We start from the raw sequence: 27801 nt of genomic DNA, 5'->3' as shown, positions 1-27801 counted from the left end.
AAACTATGTTCTTAAAATGTTGGACTATTCACTTCTACAGTTTTTCGCAAAGTGAAACTACACTGCAAAAATGATTTACCCTGTTTAAACTGGTTTAAACTGTCACTCATTTTTTTTACCTGAAACAGCAAATCCAAAGTAAAAGGAGCACTGTTCCCACTTACTTTGGGCTACAGTCATGATCTTGGTCTCATTTGAAAGGTAACACGCTCAAGTCAGCCATCATAATAATTGTATGAATTACTGACACAGAGTAACAGAGTCTAGAATGGAGAAGTTTATTTTCACATGGCTCATAGATCTCTAAGCTGATCTCTGACTCTTGCTCTGTTATCAAGACAATGTTTTGGATTATGATGATTCTGTGGATAACAAAAAGGCTTTGAAGGTAAGAATCAACAGATTTCCTAGCATTTGCTCATGCGGTGCTGATGTTACAAACAAGACGATCATTACTGCTGTGAATAAAAGATCATAAAATGGTTTGTGGGAATTGAATCTTGGAATTTCAAGCTTTCTAAGGGTGTTTTGCATCACTGTATTGCTCGACAATTTGATGCATAAAAATGATGTATACAAAATGGAAGGGAATGCTTCAATGGCAGTGTGCTGGTATGTGTACAGTGATCTAAATAAGGTTAACATAAAAATGATAGTAACCTTAAAATTTTGAGCTCATTGAACTTCTAATAGTAAGTGATCTGCATTTTACATTCTCTTCTCTTATTATTTGTTCTAATTTTTTAAGGCAACCAGATTACTGACTTTTTTTTAAGTTAAAGCATTGAATCATTTTATTATAGTGTACCTGCACTCTGAGCCTTTTAGTCTCGGTGACTCATGCATGAATCTTCTACAACTCAAGGCTCCAGCAAACCCTGAGAGCCATAATGGTAATTTAAACTTCATCAGCCTGCTTCATTAGGCCTGGCCTGTTGTGTAAATTATGCTTTGTGGCTTTTTGATGTCCATTTTTAAAAGTGTTTCAAAAGAAGCCGCTGGCCAGGCCTCTTAATTTTGCATGCAAGTGACCCTCACATCAACTCACCACAAAAAGGCATTAAAGAGAACCCACTGCTCACCTGTGGTACTTTACAAATGAGCTACTGTACCGCTGTGGCTCTTTGGCCCCGTCCTGAAGGGCCTCTGCATGGCATGCTGTACTTTCATCTTTTTCATCTCTGTGATCATCAACATATGAGGCATGTCTCTCTCAGAGCTTTTGCTCCAGCCTTGGGTAGTGTTTATTCTAAACACTGTGAAGTTATTCAACATTAACACTGTAGCTTGTTTATATTTACATGCTCCCATTATTCTACAGTGTAGATATACTATAAAAACACCAGAGGGGTATTTACTTATTTATTTATTGATAGATAGATAGATAGATAGATAGATAGATAGATAGATAGATAGATAGATAGATAGATAGGTACATAGATAGATAGATAGATAGATAGATAGATAGATTGACTGATTGATTGATCGATTGATTGATTGATTGATCAATTGATCAATTTAATATAGCAGGTTTCTTTTGGTCAGAAAACAAATTGTTATTGATAAATAATATATACAGACAAATATACAAAAATTCCCTGATCAGTTATTTGCCCCAAGGTTTAATTGCCACGTTTCAAATATGAGGCATTCTGGATATTAATTTTATTATTCTCAAAGTTCTACAGCTTTCTCAGTTATTCTACATAGACAGAATACAAATCACTGAACTCATGGGGGAGGTCACTAATCACAGGCTCCCCCCACCCCATACACAAAACACACAAACAACCCACATCCCCCGACACAGAAATAAACACTAAACACCTACACAACTTTAACTAACAAACAGCAACATTTAGCAACATGAATAGTCCCTTTTAGGGTGCGTACATCTTATGAAGCAGTAGAATTTGAATGGAATAATTTTATACATCTAGTTTATTTTCTCTTAATAAAAACACTGAATCCAAAATTTTCAGGCAGGAAAATATTTCAAAGAACTTACTGTTCTTTATTTATTATCCTACACTTTTTGTACCTTTTCACAGGTCACAGTTTTCAAACTAGAACCACAAACTTCGCAGGATTGTAGAGCCTTTACGAGAATAGTGCACTTGTGCTCATGCATCCCACCAGCTCTGACATTCTCAAAGACTCCATTTCCCAGAACTCTTTGGGAGATTACATGACCGATGAACCTTCACAATCAACCAATCACTGTTCCCGTTCACCTGAGTACAAACCTGTCTCACCTGTTATGTGTATCGTATGACTGGATCTAGCTTAGTATTTAAGCCTGGGATTTAGTATAGGGTATTTGTGAGGTATTGCTGGCCTTTTGGATTTGCCCACCGTCTGTTTACTGACTACAAGTATTGTTAAACCCTTTACAAGTAAAGCCTCATTTCTTGCTTTTGCTGAGAATGTCTGTCTGGTTTTGTCTCGTTACACTTGTGCTTTTGGGACTGATCGCATGCAAGGTTTTCATATAGTGTTTGTTCAAACCAATTGTTTTTCCCCCGTAGGAAATGAATGGTGGAAAATGGAGAAAATTCAAATCTAAGAGCTGCAAATTTAGCCACAAAGTACATCTTTCACACTGCCCCTCTTAGACATTACATACAGACTCACATACTGGAACACACATATATTAGCAACCACCTGGGATATCATAGCAACAGCCTAGCAGCACATTCGCAGCACCTGGGATACTAGAGCAAAAGTATAGCAACACCTCGGCAACTGCTTGGGATTCCATAGCTATGGCCTAGCAATATCTTAGCAACTATCTGGGATAACATAGCAACATCTTAACAACCACATCAAAGTGTTGAGTTGTCTTCTTACAGTGGAAGGATGGATAGAAGCATCTGTGGGTCGGAAGCAGTGAAGTGGAGCTTGATTTTCTCCCCTCTCTCAAAGATGGGTCTCATTTTCTTTACATAACAATATTTTTTTAAACTTTTGAACTTAGTTTTTTAGCTATTTTTTTCTCAGAAGTATCTCCTTAAAAAGGAATAATTTGTACTTAATGACCTAGTCTGTCTAGTCTGTAACACAGTGGTTTGACATCCTCTGTTCATAGCAGATGATGAGTTGTGATAAATTTGCTGATTGCATCATTTGTAGGCAGGTGGTTGGACATGGAGGTGGTGGAGTGCAGCCTGAAATTACAATAATTAGCCTCAGCCATTTGCTAACCTCTGAATTTTCTCGTTTCCCTGTAATTCGAAATGGAAGTTTATCAAGCGCATCATTAAGGGCAACACAGATGCAAAACAACATCTGTCTCAGCAAATTGGATGCGTAATGCTGAGATCTGTCCCCCGCAGCCTGAGACAGGAAGTGTGAGAAACATCTTTCACATGTCTTAGAAAAGAAACAGATATGCATTTATGAAATATGGTTGATATCTATTTTATAAACACATATAAGGCATTTCTACAATGTTTGCTATCCTTCAATTATTTTAATTAAAGCAGCATATATTAGCAGTGTAAGAGGCAAATATAAGATGCATATTATTTCTGTGTAAGATTTCCAGTTTAACTGGAAGTATGATGACTGAATACATTGTAAATCTTCAGTACATGAATATTCAATACCAAAATCATGCTTAAAAATAATTTTGGTTCCATAATTAACGGATTTGAAAAAAGCCATCAACAGTGTAAGACTCTAGTCATATTACTGTATCAATATGTCACTATATCACTACATATTTGAGATGATTCAACAAACTTGTGGCATCTCCATGCTATAATAGCCTCCTGTCATAAATTATGAACCGAGTGTTTTTCTTTAAAGTGCTTCTGCACCTGATTTCTTACATATCTTTGCACTTTTAGCTGCATTGGCCACATGAAAAGCAGTCAAGTTTGTTGAGGTGAGGTGACCTGGATGTCTGGCAAGAACTTATGATGTGATTTAACTAAACTAACTGCTATTTATTTATTTTGACCATTTCCATATATTAACCACAACTGTCCTTTGTGGTTTAAAAAAGACAAAGCTTCTGAACACTAAACAGAGAAATGAATATCAACATAATAAATTAATATTTAAGTCTTTGGTTTATTCTAGCCAGCTCTACGCATTTGCTTCTTGAATTTGAGAGCAACGGCCTTCAGTTAAAGTGCTAACACAAGTGGAGAAAAGAACGTCTCTGCACTCTTAAATATGACAATGGCAAAATGTGTTCTTGACACAGTGCCATAAAAGAACCACTTTTGGTTCTCTTAAAACTTTTTAATGTTTTTAAGTAAATGTGAAGAACGAGAAAAATCCTCCACACAATATAAAGGTTTTAGGAAAAAGCCTTAAATTGATATTAGAACTTTAACATTCTATGAAGGTTCTTCACACTTACGAATCTCTTTAGCACCAAAAAAGGTTCTTCTATTGTTACGATGTCAGGCTTGTTACCAAAGAAGAATACTTTTTGGTCCTATATAGAACCCTTCTCAAAAAGATTCCATATAGAACCATTTACATCACATTGTCCATTAATCTGAAGAATGCTTTCACAATGCAAAGAGCCCTTTAATCATGGAAAGGGGTCTTTGAGTGTCCATTGTTCTAAATAGTACCATTTTCTTTACTAAAGAACCCTTGAAGAACCACCATTTTTAAGTGGTACCTTAACCTGGTACCTGGTACCATTTTTGGTATCACCTCTGTCGAGGTTCCATGCGAGCTGAGCCGATACATAAAAGTGACGTGGAAAAAACTGCAGACTACTGATCAATCAGAGAGAATCATCACTATCCTAAACACATATGCTAACGCTAGCTACCAGGTTAGCGTACTTTCTTACATCGTCGCCTTTTGAGCAACCAGAATCGTCTCATTGTCTGAACTCTGATGTGGTATTTCCTCAAATCTCCTGTTTGTTTCAGAAGTCAGTGGTCTTGCTGCCATCGGCCTCTTCTGAATAAAATTTGTCTACTTCATGTCACGACAGTTTCGTGGGGCGTCGCTATGACAACCAGCTACATTGACGGGGTCCTCTATCTGCAGTGGAAAGTTAAGTAGCTGGTACCAAAAGTGAGAGGAGTTCAGTCAAGTTGAGCCGGTACCATGCAGTGGAAAAGCGGTCTATGTCAAACAAGTAGTTCTTCTGTTGTATTGCTCAAAGAAAGGCACATTTATTTAGATGTTTTTGTTATGACCTTTTCCCAACTGAGCCATCACTGATTCCACCCATTCACTAGGTCCCCCATCACACAATGCTATTATACTGGGGCTGACGGGCAGCATGTGCAGCTTCTGAGACACGTGAAGCACTTAAACTGCTACTAACACATCAACATTAGACTCTTCAATACATTTCGAGGAGAACACTAATCGCCAGTTCTGTTCTGTCAGACGCCAAGTGATAAGGAGAAATCACTCAGAGAGAGCAAGGCCAAGCTAGGACTCCTGGCCGCTGATGGATGTGGCATCACTAGGTCTCAAACGCGTGATCCCCAATGATAGAGCAGGTTTAAAATTTGCCATAAGGTTTGCATGGTTTCTTATACCAGTGAGACCACTGCAACAATACTGACATGCAAAAACCTTAACCAAATCACTCCACTATTGTCCATAGAATTTGTTCCTATCTTATCTAAAGCTTTTCAGCATCTAAAACAAAATGGGTCAAGGTGATCTCTCTCGCAGCATGAACATCTTATAACAGGCAGCAGGCATTATCAGAGGCCATAACAAGTTCTAATAAAGCCAGTCTGGCTGTTATGTACAAGCTTCATTATGAAGGTCTCCAGTCGGGCAGCAAGGACTCTGGTGTATAATTTTATCTCTCAATGACTGATGGAGGTCTACAGCAGGTGGAGGGAGAGCAATTTTCTTTAAGAAAGGTGAATTCAGGTGTTGCAAGTGATTGGATGCAAATAGTACTGTTAAACTAACTGAAGTGCTAATATAATTACTGCAACAAATACTGATCACCCAAAGAGCATATTGGTCTCCCATAGCAACCGCATGTCCCCTTTGTCTTTTTTTTTAATGGAACTTAGCTTCATTTTTGAGGCCTCAGAGCCAAAACTAATGATGAAATGAATTCCTCCTTTAGGTGAACTGTGCTACGTGTTCCAGTCATAAAAAATAAACAGAAGGGCATAATTGCGGCCCCACGGATCAGCAAGCACTATTATTCTGAGTGGGAGATTGTTATGGTAATTGTGAATCACATTCAGCATAATTGTATATAATTGTATTGGCACAGCAGTCTTGCAGGTGTTGAAATGGCAAGTCATGCTATTGATGAATGAAAATTCATCTTCTGGATGGCATTATCCAACAGCGTGTAAATGCATCCGATCTAAAGCCTGGCAGCGTTATTGCCGTAAAAAGAATTAGGCCTGCCAAGGTCTGCTCTTATTAATACTTGCTTTGCAACAGGCCTTTTCAAGGTTAGAATTGCAGTTACTTATTTCAAGGATAAACATGCAGGAGAAGGAAACCGTGCGGAGAAAGCATGGGCTAACTATGTCAGAAGCTTTTGTCTGTAATTAGACGTCACATTGTGCAATTTTGTAGTTCATGTCAAAGGAAAAATCGCATTCACTCGCAATTTTCCTGCAAGGAATTTGAGGGAAAAGCTGAAGGTCTGCTATTTTGCCTTGACATAATGGTCTGCTTGGATGGCTTGCATGACTAGCCCACACTTAAGCTAGAGTGGTATGATAACAGATGACATAAATACCAGCTATTTAGGCTGTGGTGGCTGATTTTAGAGGAGTACTTGAGTGTGTGCAAAGTGTAGGTATTTTAGGCTGGTCCATGGATGAATAGTCAGTAATATTACCTAAAGACTGTGTTCATAAGGTGACATTACATATGTATGTCTTATATAGTGTGTGAGATTTTCCTACAATATGCATTTATAAAGGCTGGTTCAAACCAGATTCAGCTATCATATGAGATGTTTTTGTTAATTTTGTCAAGTGTTAGATGTTACGTCAACTGGACATTAAAGGGGAATTCCACCCAAATTTCTGTATAACTGTGCACTCGTTGAGGGTTGATGTGAAATGGTTTATTATAGAGAAACTTGCCCAGAGAGCAAACAGTCACTACAATCAAATCAACATTCTATCCTAATGTTGGTTCTAAATTAATTTTCCATCCTGAACTGAAACAATGTTGAAAGTTTAACAAAAATTCAATATAACACCAGCAACACTACAATCCTTTTTCAACAATAAAACATTCTCACAGGCCATCGTGCTGTATCTACAGCAAAGATCATCTCTAAAAAAACAAAACTCAGATCTCTCAAATAGTTTCTTTGACTACAGCTTATTAAGGTATGATCTCATTCCCATGCTTTAGTAAGGCATGGCCACAACTTAATTACCTCATTCCTTACTAAGTCGTGGCCAAGCATTAGGACCTCGTTCCCATGCCTTATTAAGTTGTGGCCATGCATTAGGATCTTGTTCCCATGCCTTACTAAGTCATGGCCATGCATTAGGATCTCGTTCCCATGCCTTACTAAGTCGTGGCCATGCATTAGGACCTTGTTCCCATGCCTTTCTAAGTCGTAGCCATGCATTAGGATTTTGTTCCCATGTCTTATTAAGTCGTGGCCATGCATTAGGATCTTGTTCCCATGCCTTACTAAGTCATGGCCATGCATTAGGACCTTGTTCCCATGCCTTACTAAGTCGTGGCCATGCATTAGGATCTCGTTCCCATGCCTTACTAAGTCGTGGCCATGCATTAGGACCTTGTTCCCATGCCTTACTAAGTCGTAGCCATGCATTAGGATCTTGTTCCCATGCCTTACTAAGTCATGGCCATGCATTAGGATCTCGTTCCCATGCCTTACTAAGTCGTGGCCATGCATTAGGACCTTGTTCCCATGCCTTACTAAGTCGTAGCCATGCATTAGGATCTTGTCCCATGCCTTACTAAGTCTTGGCCATGCATTAGGTTTCTGTTCCCATGCCTTACTAAGTCTTGGGCCATGCATTAGGATCTCGTTCCATGCCTTACTAAGTTGTGGCCATGCGATCATCTTGTTCCCATGTCTTATTAAGTCGTGGCCATGCATTAGGATCTCGTTTCCATGCCTTGCTAAGTCATGGCCATACATTAGGTTCTCATTCCCATGCCTTATTAAATCATGGCCATGCATTAGGATCTCATTCACATTGATTTAATTTATATGAGATAAATATATATATGAGATAAACCAGCAGGGCTCAGTAGTTTTTAACCATTTCCTGTACAAGAAGTATCGCACACAGTCTTATTTCTCAGCTCAGTAATTGACTTTTAGCATAGCTAATTTGAACAGCCATAAGCGAGGACTTTGCCACTGTAACATTACAGTAAATAGGGTTTTAAATCAATGCTTTAAGAAGGATTAACACTCAGTTTTACGACAGTGTGGTCTATCATTGGGAATTAAAATATGTTCTTATATCTTACAGAGAGAGCAGCAAGCATCCATCACATGATCTCGCAATCTACTATAAATCAGTATATCGCTGCAGTCGGAACAAAACCTCGTTTCTCCATTTTTCCGTTTTTGACATAATTTGGAAGTGCCTGTTGCCTTTTTCATTGTGTGTAAATTTTACGATGAATGGACCAAAAGAAACGTCCCAAAATGACATGGAAAAATGTCTGGTTCCATTGACTTACATTAAAAGTAAAGTGTGTTTATTTTTCTCCTGTAAAGTTACTACTTTGGTGATACAAGGTCTTGATCCGACAGCAGCAACATTATTAGCTGGCCATTGTTCGGTAATGGACGCGTGATAGGCGAGGCTAGGCAGAGCAGTGATATGTCACAGGAAAGCCAGACTCAGAAAAAGAGAGACTTTAAATCTGTAAATAGTTGTTGTTGTAGCTTATATGAGGTTTGTATGTGTTATATGTCTGTTAACCCCTAAAAATTTTAGGCTTATTACATACTAAGGCTTATTATTCAGGGGCTACAGGGACTACAATGCAAACAAATGGAGCTATTCTTAGGTTATAGAAGTGTGTAATAAAACTTTGGGCCTGCTGCCGGGCTGTGGTTTTTCAAGGGGTAAATGTGCGGGGCTGTAGGGCTTATTTAGAAGAGTGTCTACATTATGTGGCATGTGGCTGTTACCGACCTGCCTGCTTCCCAGCCGGTTCAGCTAGCATTGAGTGGCCGTTTTCCACCGCTGCTAAGTTCATTAAAAGAGCATTTGCCGCATCTTCTTCTTCTTTGCCGGCGCCACAAAATGTATACAGTAGGTCATAGATGGCTTATGCGGGTGTCATGTAGCCTTATGGCCATTCTCTGTATAATTGTTGCTGATATTATTACAGATCCTGTAGTCAGCAGAATCATTTCAGCACAGTCCTTTTTTATTATTATTTGCATTATACTGTTGGGAACTAACTGCTGCTGCTGTCTAATCTTGACATTATGTGTTTGTATGAATGTACAGTATGTCTCTGTGTAAATGTGTGAATGTGTGGGAGTTCTTGTCAGTTGTGTGGTGGAATTGCAGTTGCAGTATCTGATGAAACTGACTGTAATGGTGTGAAAAGAGCAGCTCTTTTCCTTGGACCCGCTCTGGAATCCCCCCGTTTCTGGTGCTTCTGTCTGTCGCTGCTGCTTCTTTCATGTTCCTCCCTGTAGATTTCTTGTTAAGATTTGTTTGTGTGGTGGTAGAAAGTGCCAAAGCTGATCAGATGGGCACTGGTGGAGGAGATAAGACCGCGGCCCCTCTATTCTCGTCCTTGACCCTTTTAAGGTCCCCATTGCTATCTTGGAGCGTTTAGCCACTTTCCATCCTTTTGGGTCAGTGCACTTTTCCGTTTCACTCAACAGAAATTTCAGTCAGAGAAGTGAAGGCCAAATGTGGGATGGGAGGTTAGAATTGTTAGCAATGTTTTGCTAATCTTAATGTTCACTAATTACATCTGCATTTATTGTGAAGAGCAAAAGTAGCTATGAAGTGTTTTTGTGAAAAAGCTAGCATGTCATTTAAAAGAGAGTGTGGTAACTGTTGAATTATGTAGTTTAGGTTACTTGTGGAGAGTAAGGGAACTTATCTTGCTAACTACCTAGAGTAATTAACTAGTACTCCTTGGTAGTTAATAGTAGTTACCTAGGCTGGACCTACACTACACTACACAGCCAAGAAATTCTATGACAAACTGATGTTAAGTGTGTGATTTCCTCCGTTATAGAAATCTGTTATGATTTCTTATATAAGTTGTGTAGTGTATGCCCAGACTTAAGTGTTAATGAAGCAATACTTACTCGTCCCTGTCTAGTTCCTCATTAGTTACACAATAGTGTTGTGAAGTGTACAAACAGTATTGTAATGGTATTGTAAAGTGTACAAACAGTATTGTAAACAGAATTGTAAAGTGTACAATCAGTATTGTAAATAGTATTGTAGAGTGTACAAACAGTTTTGTAAACAGTATTGTAGAGTGTACAGTATTGTAAATAGTATTATAAAGTGTACAATCAGTACTGTGAACAGTATTGTAGAGTGTACAGTATTGTAAATTAGACAAGCAAAGACAAAACCTAACCAGTGTTAAAGTATCCTGTATGAAAACTATTTGAATCTTCGTTCTCAAGACCAAACCTAATGCTGGGATCAGACTACACAAATTCAGCCAACAAATTTTCAGTGTCAGGCCCAAAAATAAGCATCAGGAATGAGAAACTAGTCTTGTAGTGTGACGTAATTGAAGAACAGCAATGTCCGAATTTTTTATGTTTTCCTGACCAGTTTGGCATGTTTTTAACACATTTATTACCTCAAGTTGTTTTTGAAGGATAGACGGCCCATACTGTCCTCTTCATAACACCCGGGAACGATTCCACAATCATTTTTCTCTTTCTTTTTCTTTTCAGAACACAAAACTGCCAGGATCACACATAGCTCTCTGTAGCCATGATTGATAGTTTCTTGAGCTTTCTCCCTGATGACCTATTAACTCGCAAAAGGACGTGAGTGATGATTGGTCGGCTTCAAACTTGTAGTGTTGCTAGTCTCCCAACCAAAACATGGCAACAATCTGACATGGTGACCATCATGAAAAACAAAAATATTGTTTAGTCTGATCCTGGCAGTAACTGGCTTGACAAGCCTAATGCAGTTTTTGCTATTATCTATCATACTCATGACAACTAGACCAGCTAAATAAAAATGAGCAAGGAGTATTAACATATACAAAATTAGTCCTACTTTACATTAAGTGTCTTTAATAACTGTGAAGATAGATATCAATAATAAAACAACAGTTTAACTACAGGTGATATATTCTGTTAGAGATAGATTACAGTAATACAGCTTATTTAAATATACACTTGTAGTAATTTCATTTGTACTAATATAATTATATATATTTTTATATTATTATATTTTTATATTATATTTTATTGATTATATTAACACAGTACCAATTGACTTTTATGTATTACCTATATCTGTTGTATTATGTGACCCCAAAAGCAATGTCTGGATTACTAGTCTATAACTTCACTGCACTTACATGATAACTACACAGAAACTGTTCACTTAGTTTAAAGTAAGTAATTTCACAGCATCTCCATAAACCTAAACCTTTTAAAGGTAAATAAACATCTGTTGCTGCTGTAAATACTGACACATTAAAAGTCAGAATCATGTCACAACACAAGTGTGGTACACCAGCTAGATAAATGGGAAAGTAGCTGTTTTCTATGCAGATACAGGGTAATTATTTGCAAAATATAGGTTAGTACACTTCCTGTTACAGTCAGAAAAGTCTTTTTTTGCAAAAAAAACAGCAGTTCACCCTGTTATACATGTGTAATTATAACAACAAATATTCTGTTAAATTATCAAGTTAAATTTGTGTAATTATATGAATAAAAACTGATGTATTTACATAGGGTGTAGTACTCTAATCCATCTGTAACAGTAAATACAGTACCAGTGTTATTACACATATTGTTAACATGTAACTACACAGTTATTAGGTACACTTAATATAAAGTGGGACCAAATTTTTTTTTTTTTCATTTTAACCCAACAGTCGTGAGCTCACTCACTTCTAAAAGCCAGTCGTGCTTTTATATTGAATGACTGAGAACTCTGAGTGTGTTTTGTACATGCTTTTAGTGCCATACTGTTAGCTGTTTCTATCGGTCCATTCATCATGAAATTTTCACCCAGTGGTAAGGGCAGCTGCTGTGCTCAAATGAGTCAGAAAAACAAGAATAGTAAAAAAAGGAGAAACTTTTTTTTTTGTTTTGTTTTGTTTTTTTTTTGTTTGTTTTTTTTTGACAGTCACAGTATGTTGCATATGCAGTATTTGCTTTCAGAGCTACACAAGACTCATGCCATGTCATAATCAACAGAAGGTAGTCCCACACTGTGAGCCTCTGTTGCCTTGCTTGGCCAATTTCATCTGCAAATAAACTAAATTTTCCATCAGACATTGTTTAGTTTCAGAGGAAACTTCTGCAGCGAGAACACTGCGGTCTAACTGGATGCAGGTCACTGCTTGTTGCCTCACCTTGTGGGTTCCCATGACACCACGGTGATCGTGGTGTGTGCTTAAAAAAACCTGCAGGTGTCTGGAAGGCCGTCTGCAGTGGCAGCCCTGCGGTTGTCTGGGAAATCTCTGGGGCTGGAGGAGACACTTATCGTCTCAGAGACACACAGTCTCCTGTGATGCTAGTGCTGCGGCTTGCTAACTCCTGCACGCCGGATTAAATGTGACTTCACAGAGTCGCGTTGCTATTTGATCCTGCAGTGAGAAGGGGAATTTATTTGTTTGCACAAGGAGACGGAACCAATCGGAAGACGTCTCCAGCTAATGCGGTTTCGCAACACTGGATAGAAGCTGTGCTAACACAGTCGCAATCAGATTTGAGCCTGCCACCTTTTAGCTCACACTCAGACGAATCCAAAGGCGTAAGGCTCTCGGGAAGACTGAATGTATGCAGCTTAGCTCTCTGCATGCCACAGTGTCTTACCAAATATAAGTCTTAAAATGTTTGCAGTTATCTGTGAAAGGCTGTGTATGCAGTGCCGGGGGAAAATGGCTTTAGTGTAGCTCATCTGTTCTGTTTGGTTTGTTTTGATCAAGACTGCATGTGTCTTCCTTTAATTTGCTTTTTTCTACTCACTGACCATCTGGTCTTGACCTCATCCCATCCTGCTTGAAAATGAGTGCCAACAGGACAACTATGAAAGGCCTACTGGTCATTAGACATGACCTGATTTTTTTTTGCCTTCAATCCCATTCCGAGGGTGGGCTGCACCAACAAGAAGTCAATTAAACAGAGTTTAGAGCTAATCAAGAATTTGTTAATGTTATGTTGCACCACTTGATTTTAAATATGGCTTAACAAATTTGCTATTGAAGTCTTAATTTTGCGAATAGAAACCTAAACCTGCAATTCATTTTGCAACTTTACTATTAGCACTAATCACTATCTCTACTTTTTGAGGGAAAACTAACATAAGGCTACATCAAAAAGCTCTGATAGGCAAAGAAGAAATGTTTGAACAGTCTGCTGCTACTTGGCCCACAGGTTCAGCATCAGGGGGAGCCGTTTAGCCAAATCTGAGAAGATTGCTTACATCAGTGGTCTCCAACCCTGGTCCTGGAGGTCTACATTCCTGCAGAGTTTAGTTCCACCACAGAGACATTTTTTTTCACTAAAAGTTGGTTCTACTCATTGGAAGTCAAAACATGATTGGTTAATTATTCTGCCACATCCTCATTCTATTGCTTGTTAATCTAACATGTAAGGTCTTCTGTCCAGCCCCTGAAGGCCTAAGCAATGGAAGAGCTAGCTTGGATGTATCTATTGAGATACTACAGAGTAAAAAAAAATGACTGGACAATTTCTCATTGGCCATTTTGAGATTTAACCCTTTTGAATCAGAGTCAAAATCACTTTATTTTACATTACTTCTTCACTACACAGAATATTAGCAAAGAAAATGTGACACTTAACTAAGAAACAAATAAAAAGTAGAATAAAAAGGATAAAGAATAAAAGTCAATAATAAAGAGCCAATGTGAGAGGAGCTAAAGAGATGAATATGTCTGAGGGGACATGTAATAACTATATATGAACATTTGTAAAAATTTTCATTTGAACAGATGTGAAAAAAGCATGATGGTACAGGGGAGTCACACAGCAAAGGAGGCTTGTTGGTTTCAGTTTAAGTTAAAGTGAAAGGTGTCCACTGTGGTTAATGAGTGCTACAGCTCTGGGGGAAAAAGCATGTCTGGTTGTGCTGGCTGGAAGAGGCGATGTCCAGTTTTGTTTCCAACCAAAACTTGAACAATGAAATAAGAGCAGTACTACTAGTACTAATACATGCAGAGTTTAAATACAACAAGCATGATGACACTATTAAATGAAAAGATTCTAAAAGTTAGACATGTATTTTTAGTTTCCAGAAACCATTAAGCCTTCTCTGAAGGCCTAGAAGGCCCTGAGGGTTCCTCCTTGCTTTTTTATTGTCATCTCTGTAACCTTGGTAAAATTGCCTCAAGAAAGGATCAGGGTTGGATTAGGCTTAATATACCTGATACAGATGAATTAACCTCTTAAACTGCAGGCTTATTATTCGTTTATGAATTTTAAGGCTTATTACCCTGTAGATATCATGAATTATTTGGTCACTGTGCAGTTAAAAATGTAAGGTATGTAGTTATGAGACTGATATTTCTACAGGGCTTAAAATATGCTGTAACCTCTTGAATGGCCAGGATCTGCCAGAAGGTCCAGGCTTTCATTCCTCACTTGAATGACTTTAGAAAATCTTATCCAGTTTTCATTGCTTTTTATGTAGTTACAGGATAATAGGGGCAGGATTAGTTTTCCATGTGGTGGTGGGGTAACGTCATTTTACCACAGGACTTCTGTAATGTATATCACCAATTCACACGGGATAAGAAATCTTGGTATGAATTAAGGAAATATGAGGAGCTCCTTGATTGATATATTGCATTCAACCCAAAATAAGGAATAGAAAACATGCCAAAGCATTTAATTTAATTTAATTTAGCAATTATTTTGATAATCCACTAATCTATCTGTCTTAAATGAATGCATTATGTAATTTGCATTGTTATTACCTTGGGAATTTACAGCCAACAGTCAACTTTGTGACATAAAATCAAACTTTTGTCTTTTTTATTTTACATGTTTTAATGTCTGCATTTAGACACATTTAAACAAGACACAATATACTGTTGTGTGTTAAACTCCCTCATGTCAAATGACATGTTTTGTGAGTTTTTTAAGTAAAAAGAAATGAACACATGCTCTATAGGGAACAAACTTAAATATGCCATTTTTATTTGTTTTTTGTTTGTTTAGTCTTTTTTTATTTTAGTGTACATTTTTAATATATTGGGGAACAATTAAAAACATAAAATATAAAATGTGCCATAATTTTTACACAGGCCACATTTTATGTTTTATTATTATTTTTTCAATATGTTAAATTCAGCCAATTAAAAAAGATTATGCATTAAAATGTGCAGAAATATATTCTCTGTAGAGGATGTGTTCACCTGGGGGTCCCCAAACTTATGCATATGACTATATATAGAGCCACCTAATGTACAAGTGAACACCTCTTCAAGGCCTCCCTACTTGAAAACTCCTTTTCAATATGACATGATGGAATGTTTACCAACATGGCAACTCACTCCAGATTATAGTACTGTACTGCAACGGTTTGTTTGTGGGTAACAAGGTTGTTTGTGGGTGACAAGGGAGCCTGTAAAAATGACTGAATTGGCAGATTTAAATGGGACCACAATCACTGAGAAACAGTAGTAATAATTACATTTTACATGTCCCCATTTAAAAGTAATCATGTCTGAATAGTACTTGAGGAAGTAATACGCCTGGGAATTTAATCAATGTTTAAAGAGTTTTATTCCAAAACGCATTATAGACCACTTTTTTTCTTTATATACATTGTTGTGAGGGGCTTTACACATACAAGAAATGTCAGAGACTCTTTATTTTGAGTGGTCCTTTTAGATGAAACAAACAAACAAAATATGAGGATTAGGATTAGGTTTTGGGTTGAGGTTAAGGTAGGGTTAGGATTAGGGCCAGGATTAGGGTTAGGGTTAGGTTTTGCATAATGCAAGTAACATATTAACGACACATCTACTTAATGTAAGTAATGTATCAACAGAACATCTACAACATATTTACTTCAATGTATTAAGATGCTGCACTACTGTTACTTCACTGAGATGTTGTTGATGTGTTACTGATACTAATCATCTACAAAGGACCACTCCAAATAAAGTGTTACCATGTCAGTGCTATATTATGATTAATACCACCTTTATTAGTGAATTAAAAATGACCTTTACACACACAAACTTTTACAAATCGATCTACAGCACAAGAATGAAACTCTTCATTTCCAGCAGTGATATTTCATATCAGATCAGGACATCGCTAAGCAGCACCTCAACCCTAAGCACAGGCCTGCTCCCCTAGACTGCTGATTCCACACAAGCCAAGCGGCAGGTCCCGTTTTAGCATGTTTTTTTTTTTACCCAAGATGCACCAATCTAGAGCTGCAGTTCTTTGAACTTAAAGTATTTGAAAACACACTCCAGTCTCCATGCTCTTGCTGGGTCTAGTGTGGTTTGTTGCCCTAGCACCATGGCCATTTGTCAGGCTGTCCTTTGATAAAGCAGCGGAGTAAATGCGGCCCTCCGCTAGCACTCCAGCTGTGCACCACTTTTCAAGATCTCTGTCCACTGCTGCTTCCAGCAGCTTCGGAGCTGTACGCCGAAAGTGTTATTTAGCATGTAAACACCTCAGGAACTTCAATTCGTCAATCTGCTGCGAGTCAAGTAGAGATGAAACGATATTAAAATTTCATATCACGATTATCATGACCAAAATTATCACAATTGTCAGTATTAGCGCGATATTGTTCAAATGTTTTGAAAAGTAAAATAAATAAAAAAAATAAATACTGATACACAAACTGAAACTCGTTTCACCAACTTTTATATTAACACATATAGAATTGGCAGCAATATGCACTTTTTGTTTGCATAAACATTAAAAAATAAGGTCAATACATTTTTAGTATTACTTTTGTATTACTTACAATACTTGTAATACTCTGTAAACAAAATAATAGCAAATGTATTATTATTACAGTTATTATTATTATTATTATTATTATAATTATTACTGTTATTATTCTTTTTCTTCTTATTATTACTTCTTCTTATTATTATTATTATTATTAATTACAATAACTAGGGATTTCCCTGCATAGAGAATTAAATCTCAACCAACTCTGAGGTGGGTCTTAATGGAAAATTACTACTTCTAAGAAGTGCTGCACTCGGGGGGATTTCTGTCCAAACTGCAACTGCAGCATTATTGTGCCGTTGTGGCGCTGAACCCCTAATCAATACAGTGCACCAGGAAAAACAGCCAAAATCACAGTGGAACTGCGTGACCGCGCTGTGAGCTGCAGACAGTGTAGCACTCACACAGCGTGTCTCCACCTGTGGAGCTGCTTAAAAACAAAAACATAGCTTAAAATTAACGCGCATCTGAGCTGCGGCAGAAACACTCCTAAAATTTAATCTCTGAAACTGCTTTTCCTAAAAGCGGCACACAGCGTTTACTCGCGCAAGGTCCCGTCTCAAAGCACACTATCTTCCCTATGTAGTGCACTTCGTGGATCATGAAATAGCAAATCCTTCACCCAAAGAGTGCGTGAAACGTTCGACTAAGTCATCTATAATCAACATTAACAACAGGTTACAAATTCCCTATTTAAAACTCAACTGCTTGTTAATGATGATCGTGTTTGTTTGAACAGTGGCGCTCTATGTAGGGGACACTGAGTGATTTGAGACGGTGTTATTCTCCTCTCAGACAGTAAACGCTGCAAGCGAGACGAGAAAGGGGAGCTGTGCAGATTGAACCTCTGCCGCGTCTCGTTCCAGAGCTCGTGTGACTGTTAACTCAGAGTTCATTTTGGAGACTCTGCTCCACAGAAATGTGTTAATGGCTTTAGTTTCGATTCACAGTTGATTGACCGATTGTTTTTCTTTTTTTTTTTGACGCTAAAAGCTTCATTTTATATGATTAACGAACCATAAGCATAGGTTAAACCACACAAACCGTGACATTTCTTCTATTTCGAAGTCCCCACGGACTTCTCCGTTAAAGTTAACCTTGCATTCTCTAAAAAGTAGCGGGTGGTGGTCGCGAAATGACTCGTAAAGTTTGATGTGTTGCCCCCTTTCGCCGCTATTTTCTTTAGGCCTGTTCTGCAGACAGGGTGGTCATCTGCAGACAGGGTGGTCATCTTCAATTAACTTTCCTTCTGCATCCTTATAAAACCCAAAATATGACCAAACGTCAGACTTGGTCTTCTTAGAAGGCTGAAATATCTCCGAATCTCCGAGTTTTTCACACCGCGGTCGGTTTTAACGATACTTTAAAGTTCAAACGGTACTACTAACCGTCATTAATTTTACCGCGGTTTACCGTGAAACCGGTAACGGTAACCGGTAACCGTTTCATCTCTAGAGTCAAGACACTTTCATAGCTCTTAAATATCATCTTAAAAGTCTGCTTTACTCAAACAGCATGCACTCGGCTGGAGCCTTTTTTATTTTCTATTTTTTTCTCTCCACCTTTGAGATGACCCTGTTCCTGACAAACGTCATTTAGAAAATGGCAAATGCGCCATAAACATTGCGCAATTTGAAGGTAATGAATTGAAGATAATAACAGCGTTTCCAAAGCTGGGGAAAATGTTCATTTAACCCTAATGCTCAGAAGCATTAAATGTGGATAAATCCTCTCCATATTGGCACAGCAGCGGCACTTTTGCTGACTTGCCTCCGCTCAATATTGACTGCAAAGCGCAGGCAGTTTATGATGCACATTCAACTGGGAAATGTGGTTACAGCCCTTTCAGGTACTTTCCCAATTACACACGCGCACACACACACACACCAACTCGCATTCACACAGACTGTAATCTCCCTTTTCATTGTGCTCTTCTTTTGATGTGATGAAAGCAAACGTCTCTTTTTGATTTCCGTCTCATTGTCTCTCGTTCAGTCGAGTAGGGCCCGGACGGGCAACGTCATCAGACACAAGTGAATATTATCCTCGCCCCACGGTTTGTTTACGCACTCCGTAGATGAGCTTTTGTTTGTTTGTTTGTAAACAAGGGTGGCAGATTGCAGATTAGAGATTTATCATACAAGGCGGCGTGTTTTCCCAGCAGCGTGATAGTGATGTACATTAAAATAATCTCCATTAATCATTTTTTCTCCCTCTCTCTCTCTTTCTTTCTCTCTTTTCGAGTCATTATAAACGTGCGGCGGGCAGTTAGTGCTTATTGCTTTTGGAACTCTATTCAGCTGACACCTTACAGATGGTTTTAAATTAGATTTCGCAGAATGGGGGGCAGGGGAGAGGTGCCCTCGCAAGGTTACAATTTAAGTTGTTGGCAAAGATTTAATTCCTTTAAGCGCAATCAAGGCCTGAAACGCTCTCCGGCTATTAAAAACGGCGTGCTCAGCAGCCTGAATGTTGTACATGATGTATAATGCGATCCGTTCGAGCTCGCCGAGGAACAGAACAAATGAAATCGTCCCCTTGACTACAAATCCTGTCACATCGTGAGGAAATTATAGGGTTTAGTGCAGGAGACTGAGCTCAAGAGCTCACTGAAGCTTGCACTTCTTTTTCAGGGTGAAGTAAGAGCCTTTTTTTCCATCCCTTCTTGCTTCAAAGACTTAAGACTTGCTTCTGCAAAAGGCATCAATGCAACCACAGCCAAAAACGTCACAAAGCTGACGTTCTAGTCATTACTGAGGAGTTTGGAGCTGTCAGCACCGTAGATCTTTTTGAAGTTGGGTACAAAACAGCATATTACAGAGCAGCACAGTGTGGAGCATGTTAGTGTTTCTTTATTAAGGCTGAATGCTCCTCCTGGCTGCTCTTCTCTGTGACCTTGTAGTCTCTTCTGCATTTTGTATGAGTAATTTCAGAAAGGATGTTTGTAGTTTACTCTTAACACTGTTTACCAATGAAAAGCCTTGGATATTTAAAAAAAATCAAGGCCGTAACGTCAATGACTGCGCTAAAGGTGATAAATAATTAACGACAACGGGAAACTTTCAAGCTCGATTCTCTAAGCTCTCTTTGGGAAGCTTTTCCAGCCACAAATTAAGTAAATCTTGGGTCTGAATTAAACAGTCAGTGGGCATTCTTTGTGGTAAATCCTTTTTAGTCCAATTTAGGGTTTAATGTGCATTCTCAAAACTAGAAGTTAATGCCTACAATCCCTAAAACATCTATCAGCCATTACTTGCAATTGCTATCCAAACACATAGGTGGCTCTGAGCTATTTGCTGTTCAGGCGGATTTATGATGATTTTGTTAACATGGTGGTTGTGTAGGGTAATTTATTTAAGTTCAAAGTGGCTGGTTGTTGGGCAGGGGTGGTCTTCGCACTAGGCAAAAGCAGGCAGCTGTCTGGGACCCCCATTAGGCCGAGGGCCCCTATGAAAAAACAAATTAGATGTACTGTATGTGTTGATGTTAAACAACCTAAATGAAATATATATATATATGTATTACTAAGCTCAACTTTAAAACTAGTTTGTGTGGTGCAGCCCGGTTTCAAGTTAACTGGGTAAGTTAAATAATATTAGAATATTCTTACAACCATCTCAAAATGAGAAATATTAGATACTTTGACAAGATTTAAGATGCTTTCACTTGTCAAGATATCATTTTTTTGCAGGGTTAAAAAGCCTGAGCCTCAACTTAGATAAACTCTTAAAAGCCCAGGCTTATGACATACTGTTGCAAGCTATCTGAGATATTCTTAGATTATAGAAATGTGCAGTAAAACTTCAGGCCTCAAGTTTTACTACACACATGTCTGTAACCTAAGAACAGTTCAACCAGTATGCACTGAAGTCCATGTAGTTACGGGATAATAAACCTTAGTATGTAAGAAGCCTGGGATTTTAAGGTGTTAAAAATGTGTATCTATTGGGCCCCATTCCTGTCTAGAGCCCCAGAATCACTAAATCTACCCCTGACGGGTTGGTCTTCCTGAATGGCTAAGGAAGCTTCCCCATCACCTCCACTGACCAAGCTATTCATAACCACTGTTTACAGTACAAGTTACTGAAAATTAGTAATTAGTTACAGTTACTAGTTACTTCTTTCAAAAGTAATTGAATTTCTTTACTAATTACTGCATATTAAAGTAATTAGCTACTAGAGAAAGTTACATTACTTCTACACTTGTAATGTTGACATTCTAACTGTTGATATAGGATGCTTGTCTTCACCAACATACCTGGCAGTCAGTCTGTTTAGTTCTGCCTGGCTTACAGACTGTGCAGATGAAGTCTTGGGTTTAAAATCAAGCCCTGCGAGTGGCACCTTGGTCGTTCCACTAGCACTGGGGTCTTTCTGGATTAGCTTTGCAGAGGTGTGTTGTTTTTCCAGGTGCTTCAGAAAATTAGTGTGGAAGTTCTCACACCTGTACAACTCACCAGTATATTTTGTCCTTGGTCTCAAAGATCTTGAGGGAAAAATAATGCCCATATTTCCAGGACCGCAAGCTCACATTGCCCGAACTGTCGGCCATTGCGTGGGCTAATGCTAATTGATTCACTCATTCATTCCACCCCATGAGGTTGGGTAATGTTAGATCATTAACAGGAAACTGGGGGAAAAGGCTGCATTTGTCTGCTATAGTCTGCAGTTGTCCATTAATGTTTTCACACATGACAAAAACAACAATTTCAATTTCAGTAATTGTAATTTCATTATTTAACTTGAAAAGGTAGTTAGATACATTGCTTGTCACCACCAAAAGTGGTGGAATTATAGTAATGCGATGCTTTGTGACTCGTACTTCCAACACTGTTCATAACACATTACTGCATTAGCAACCAAGGCCATTACATACTGTGTAATGTGGTGTTATTTATTGTGGATTTCCTCTTGTGTGGAAGCAGCAAGGGTCCATATTTCAGTCTGACAAGTAGGGATTGGCGATTTGTAATGTAATCTTGTAATGTTGATACAAATAAAAGGCCGTGAAGTTAGCTGTTAGGCTATCTGCTTCACTAAGCGCTGCTGCACACTGCCAGAGACTGTGTCTGGCACAGGTTTGTGTGCGCATGGTACATTTTCACTTACACAATCACCCTCTGTTGCAGCGAAAATGCAGCATGACTGGTGTGGAAGATGTAATGGAAAATATTATCAGTGATAAGAGCTGAATGTGCTTCTTCTGACAAACATCCTGTTATCCCACAAAAATCAACTTCAAAACATGGACTAAGAACTTTCAGCCCACTAAACTTAAAGAAGTGTGAGCCAGGTTTATACGGTTCCTTGCACGTGGGACACCCCAGTGGCCACAGTGGACGAAACACCCCTTTAAATAATATAGAATTCATATTATTTATTGTGACTTCTATGAAGTATGTTTCATCTGTTCTACCTGCAGTATGATAAATCCAGTTATACACTGCAGAAGACACTGTTGTCCTGTTTTAGTACACAGCAGAACAACTTAACAGAACCTTCACCTTGATATGAGTGCAGTCATTCCAGTAGCGGATTGAATTGATAGAAATCGAGGCCTCACTCGAGAGTGTAATGTGTGTGCGTGATGGATCAGCCGCTTCAGAGAGCACATCAAGGAGAGGAAAAGGATTCAAAGATAATGTGTCTCATCATCAAGCTGGTGTAAAAATGCTGGTATAATGTCTGCTTGCCCTTCAGTTGTGACTTCATGATAGCTCTATGGTTTATGGTATTGCTGGGATTTATTGGAATAACATTATATTGTTCAATTTTAGAAAATGTACTTGGCTTGGCGTTGGCTGGATTAACAGCAGTGCAGTCTTAGTAAAAAAGGTTCTGTATAGTAGCAAAAAGGTTTTAAGAAGGTTTTGAACCATGTAAAGATTAGCTGACAGGTTAGCAGTGTAACTGGGTTGGTTAGCTAACATTAGCCAACAGCTCTGAATTTATTTCACAGCTAAAGTTAATGTCTGCTTGAAAGTCATCTAACAGTCAAATACAATTTCAGACAAATTTCATGTTTGACGCTACCAGTATGCCTCTAGTGAGATAGTGGAGGCAAACAAGTTAGCAAGCAAGCTAATGTTAATCCAGTCATAAACTCCATACATGTCAAACAGATAAATATGGTTCATTTTACAGATTTTAGAGTTTCAGAGTATAGTATGTATTTTAAGAGACATAGGCAAGTCAAAATATTCGGCCCATTTTTAGTTCATATTGATGTTCTTTCAGTTATGAACCACTATAGTATACCATGATGCTCTGACCTTATGAACACATTAAGAAATTTCAGTACCACTTTCAAACAAGACGACCTTTATAAAACATTTATGAATGGTCTAAAAATAGTTTGTTAATGGGTATTAACACTTCATTAATCATTACCTCTACAGCATTTGGCAGAGGCTCTTATCCAGAGCGACTTACAGTTTGATCATTTTTACACAGGTAGGCAAAGATAGTGTTAGGAGTCTTGCCCAAGGACCATTATTGGTATAGTGTAGGGTGCTTACCCAACATTTAGGGTCAACATTTCTCACTGCCCACCTGCTCGGATATGTCCTCATCCTCCTTAAGTAGTTTTTTTGTTTTTGTCTCTTTTAGTGCTGCCCTTTTTTGCAGTTCTTGTCTTTGCTATCCATTTTCACATTATTAATAATAATTAACAAATAAACTGCTACATCAGGAGTGCAAAGAAGTACGATTGTGCTGACTTTGACACACTTATCTCTCAAGGTTGATGTTACCTTGTTTGAGTTTCCATTCTACCATAAGTAGTGCAGCAGTTACTCACAAGTGCCCACACAGGCATTTGAACGTAACTGCGACACATTTTAAGGTGGAACAGGAAATGAGAATTAGAAGCTAAACTCAGCTTCATCTAATTTCTCCCCAGTGTATAAGATTTGATACATAGCTCACAGTAACCAGCTCAAAGTGCTACCGGTCCAATTTCTCAGTCTGGCACTGGTTACAGCTGAGAGTTAACATGAGTTTAAGACCGGTCCCTCACTGGTCTTTCAGCCCAGCTTTGTGTCCCAACATTACCAACATTTTATGTGTGGATCGATTTCTGTATTTATGCCAGATAATTCCTTTCCATTTAGGTAAAATGTACACTTTGGCCTCAATTCAGAAGGCCCACTCTGGCCATACATTCTCCTAAAAGTTTAATTAATCTGATACACTAGTGTTATATAATGAAGTATTTATATGCAGAAAATGAGTGTCCAAAACGTCCTCAGATAGAAAAAAGCAAAAACAAGCATTTAACAGCTCATTAAAGAATGTGTGGATGGGTTGAAAGGCCTCCAGTCGGCCTTGGGTCCACTTCTGTTTCTCTAACACTGAAAAGTCACTGGTGTTAAACGAACGCCCACAGCGTCCATTTAGGCCTGGAAAGAGTGGAAACTTAGACTGGAGCAGTTCAGCAGTTCAGCAGTGTGGGTTAAATTAATCCTGCTCATTTTACGGATGTGTTTACTGCACTTCTGCCTGTGCTTTTATCGTGAATGGGTAAAGTTATTGTGTAGAGCTGTTTGAGTGGGCGGCAACTAAAGAAGACAGCTAAATCAAACACAGGCATGAGAGAGAGAGAGAGAGAGAGAGAGAGAGGAGGGAGAGGGAGAGGGAGTGGGAAAGGGAAATTGTCCTTTCGTCTGTAAGTGAAGCATGGGGAGACTGGCCTTTCCTGCTGGAGGAAACTGGGGGGAGGGCTTCGTGAAAAAACTTTCACTGATGGAAATTAAAGAGCTATTAAAAAAAATAGAAGGAGAGATACATACTTAGGGAGAGAGAGAGAGAGACAGAGAGAGAGAGAGAAAACATAATCATCCTCCTTTGGATGGCATGTATGTACAAGAATGGCCCAGCCCAGCAGACAGAGAGAGAGAAAGAGAGAGAGAAAATGAGAGAGAGACATAGAGAGAAACCGAAGAAAGCAGAGAGGAAAAAGAATAAATTGGTCAAATTACTTCTTTTAAAAATATGACTTGTTTTGAAAAATAAGTTGCACATCATCTACTGAGTCACACTTCTGCACATTTTACTGCACAATTACTGAATTTAACATTAAAAGTATAAAACATTAAATGTGGCCTATGGTGAAGTTGTGGCAAATTATATACAATTTTTTCCAGTGTGTTATTTTTAATTTAACATTTTGTCCACTATGCTTAATTCATCAAATAAAAAGACATTGTGCACTAAAATATGCAGAAAAGTGTCATATTCAAGTGTGTTCGATGTGGAGGAGGTGTAACTTCACTTAGAAGATCATCAAATGTAATTTGACTGCATACAAACACAGACAGAGAGAGAGAGAAAGAGAGAGAGATCTTCTCTCAGCTTTGCTGTGCTGGTCATGTGCTTTCCTGTTTCTCTGAGACAGAAACTGACCCTCAACTCTACACCATAAGGCCTGATGGCAACAGTGCCATAGTGGGTCTCTCTCTCTCGCTCTCTCTCTCTCTCTCTCTCACTCTGGCCTTCCCTTTACCTCTCTTTGTGCTGTTCTTCCTGTAAATGTCCTGTGCTCACTTACCCTTTACTCTCTGTTTGCCAACCCTTGCCTCTCTCTCTCTTTCTCTCTCTCTCTCACTCTCTCACTCATTCTCTCTCTCTCTCTCTCTCTCTCTCTCTCTCTCTCTCTCTCTCTCTCTCTCTCAGCCTGTAGAGAGTTGGTGCCAGAGTTCAGGGACAGAAAGCCGAATGCTCTGGTGCAGGTGGCTGTGCTGGATGCTCATGAGCAGGGGATCATCGCCTATGCCTGCACTGAGGTTGTGGAGGTAAGAACACACACACACACAAACATTGCTCTGTCACTCAGTACTAGGGCCTGACCGATATCTCAAAAGGCTGATAAAATCAGATAATATTAAGATAAAGTGTTACTTTCATACATATAATATAAATCTCAAGTTTGTTATTATTAGGAATACACTCTTCTAACATAATGAAAAAAACTCATTACTAAGGATGTTATTGGCCCTAAATGGTAAACCTGGACAAAAACGCCGTCATTGTTAACGTGTTGTATTCTGCTTTATTTTTGACCATGTACAATTATTTCAGCCAATATTAGCTGTTATTTGAATTTGTAGCAATTTTTATCAATATTCATGGAAAATCTTCTTATCAGTCATGTAGAATATTTAATATCATATTACTCTGTACTGCAGCCAGTCGGGCCATAGAGGACGTTAAACTCAATAGTTTTAAATCATTGTTCAAAAATTGGGAATCAATGTTTAAAAGTTTGAAATCGCTGGTCAGAAGCTTTGAATCATCATTCAAAAGTTTGAAATCGTTATTCAGAAGTTTGGAATCATTATTTGAAAAGTTTGAAATCATCATTAAAAAGTTTGGGATCATCGTATAAAAGTTTGCAATCATCATTTAAAAGTGTGAAATCCCCATTAAAAAGTTTGAAATCCCCATTGTTCAAAAGTTGGAAATCACTGTACAGAAGTTTGAAATAATCATTTAAAGGTTTGGAATAATCTTGTATATTATTAATATACTATAATTATCTATTTACAATCATTTCTAAATACATTGTGGTTCAAAATTTGATCACCATTTCTCAGATACGAGGCATTCTGGGCATTAACTTGACTGTAACTTCCTCAGTAATTATAGATAATCTACAGCTCTGTTCATTATTCTGGACACATCTAACATTTTTCTTCATTCTTTTTTTTATTCTTGAAAGGTGTGCGAGGTGTGTGAAGAACCAAAACTATACTAAAATAATTTTATCTGCAGTAAAAGTTAGTTTCATGTTACAGTGCGACTGTAAAAACTGTTTAGTCTGCTGCGTGTGTGAGAGTGAAATTCTTAACGTGCCAAGCTGGATGGAAAGTCTTTGAGCTCCAACTCTATATCCCACAGTCCACACAAACACACACACACACACACACACAGTCACACCCACTTTCAGTTGTCACGACGGCCCTCTGAAGACTCATATTTGGCGGCAACAGCTGGTCGTCCCTTTGCCCCTTTTAGGAAATACCGAGACACCCCCCCCCCACCTCAGTGCCACAGTACTGTCCCATCCCTCCTCCCTCCCTCCCGCCCTCTCTCTTTTTTCCTCCCTCCCTCTGTTTCTCCTTCCTCCCCTCTTCCACCACATGGGCTGTCTGTCCCTCATGAGTGCACAAAGAGAACTCTATTTCCCTCTAAATGAGATTTGCCGGAGGAAAGAGAGGAAGAGAGAGAGAGAGAGAAAGAGAGAGAGAGAAAGAGAGAGAGAGGGGGTACTCTTCTTAAGTCTGCTCTGACTGCAGTTAAGCTGTGTGTGGGTCTGTAGTGACAACACATGATAAACGCTAATGCCAAATTGGGCAGCCACCGAGCGCACTGGAGCCATAAAGCACCGATTAGCTCTGTTATTCTTGCATACAGTTTCGAGGCACAGTGTTAGCCTCTCAGTATGGAAACAGCTTTAGAGTTTAAGGTCTAAACCCAGTTTAAGGCAGAAAAAGCGCACTGGACTCTGGACTGAGGGGCCAATGGACATGGCCTTGTGTTTGGGAAGGCTAAAGAGGAGGGTAGGTGTGAAAGCTTTTTACTGACTTCACTCGTTTACCTCTTACTTTTACTGACCGCCAAGATGCTCAATGCTGAATTAAAGGGGAATTCCACTGATTTTGCTAGACATCTGCATAATTTAGTTCAAA

At 38.6% G+C, this 27801-nt stretch overlaps 1 protein-coding gene across 1 annotated transcript in view; it reads left to right on the top strand.

Moving 5' to 3' along the window:
• inpp4b (inositol polyphosphate-4-phosphatase type II B) overlaps positions 1 to 27801 on the top strand; it is a 413125-nt gene that overhangs the window by 58455 nt on the left and 326869 nt on the right. The window contains exon 4 of the mRNA XM_036575007.1: positions 25787 to 25905. Within this exon, the coding sequence (XP_036430900.1) occupies positions 25787 to 25905 (119 nt within the window). The remainder of the gene's footprint in view (positions 1 to 25786; positions 25906 to 27801) is intronic.

This window comes from Colossoma macropomum, unplaced genomic scaffold, assembly GCF_904425465.1.
Source record: "Colossoma macropomum unplaced genomic scaffold, Colossoma_macropomum, whole genome shotgun sequence".
Taxonomy (NCBI): Eukaryota; Metazoa; Chordata; class Actinopteri; order Characiformes; family Serrasalmidae; genus Colossoma; species Colossoma macropomum.
The sequence above is the reverse complement of the archived record's forward strand: the minus strand, read 5'-3'. Positions and strand labels throughout refer to the sequence as shown.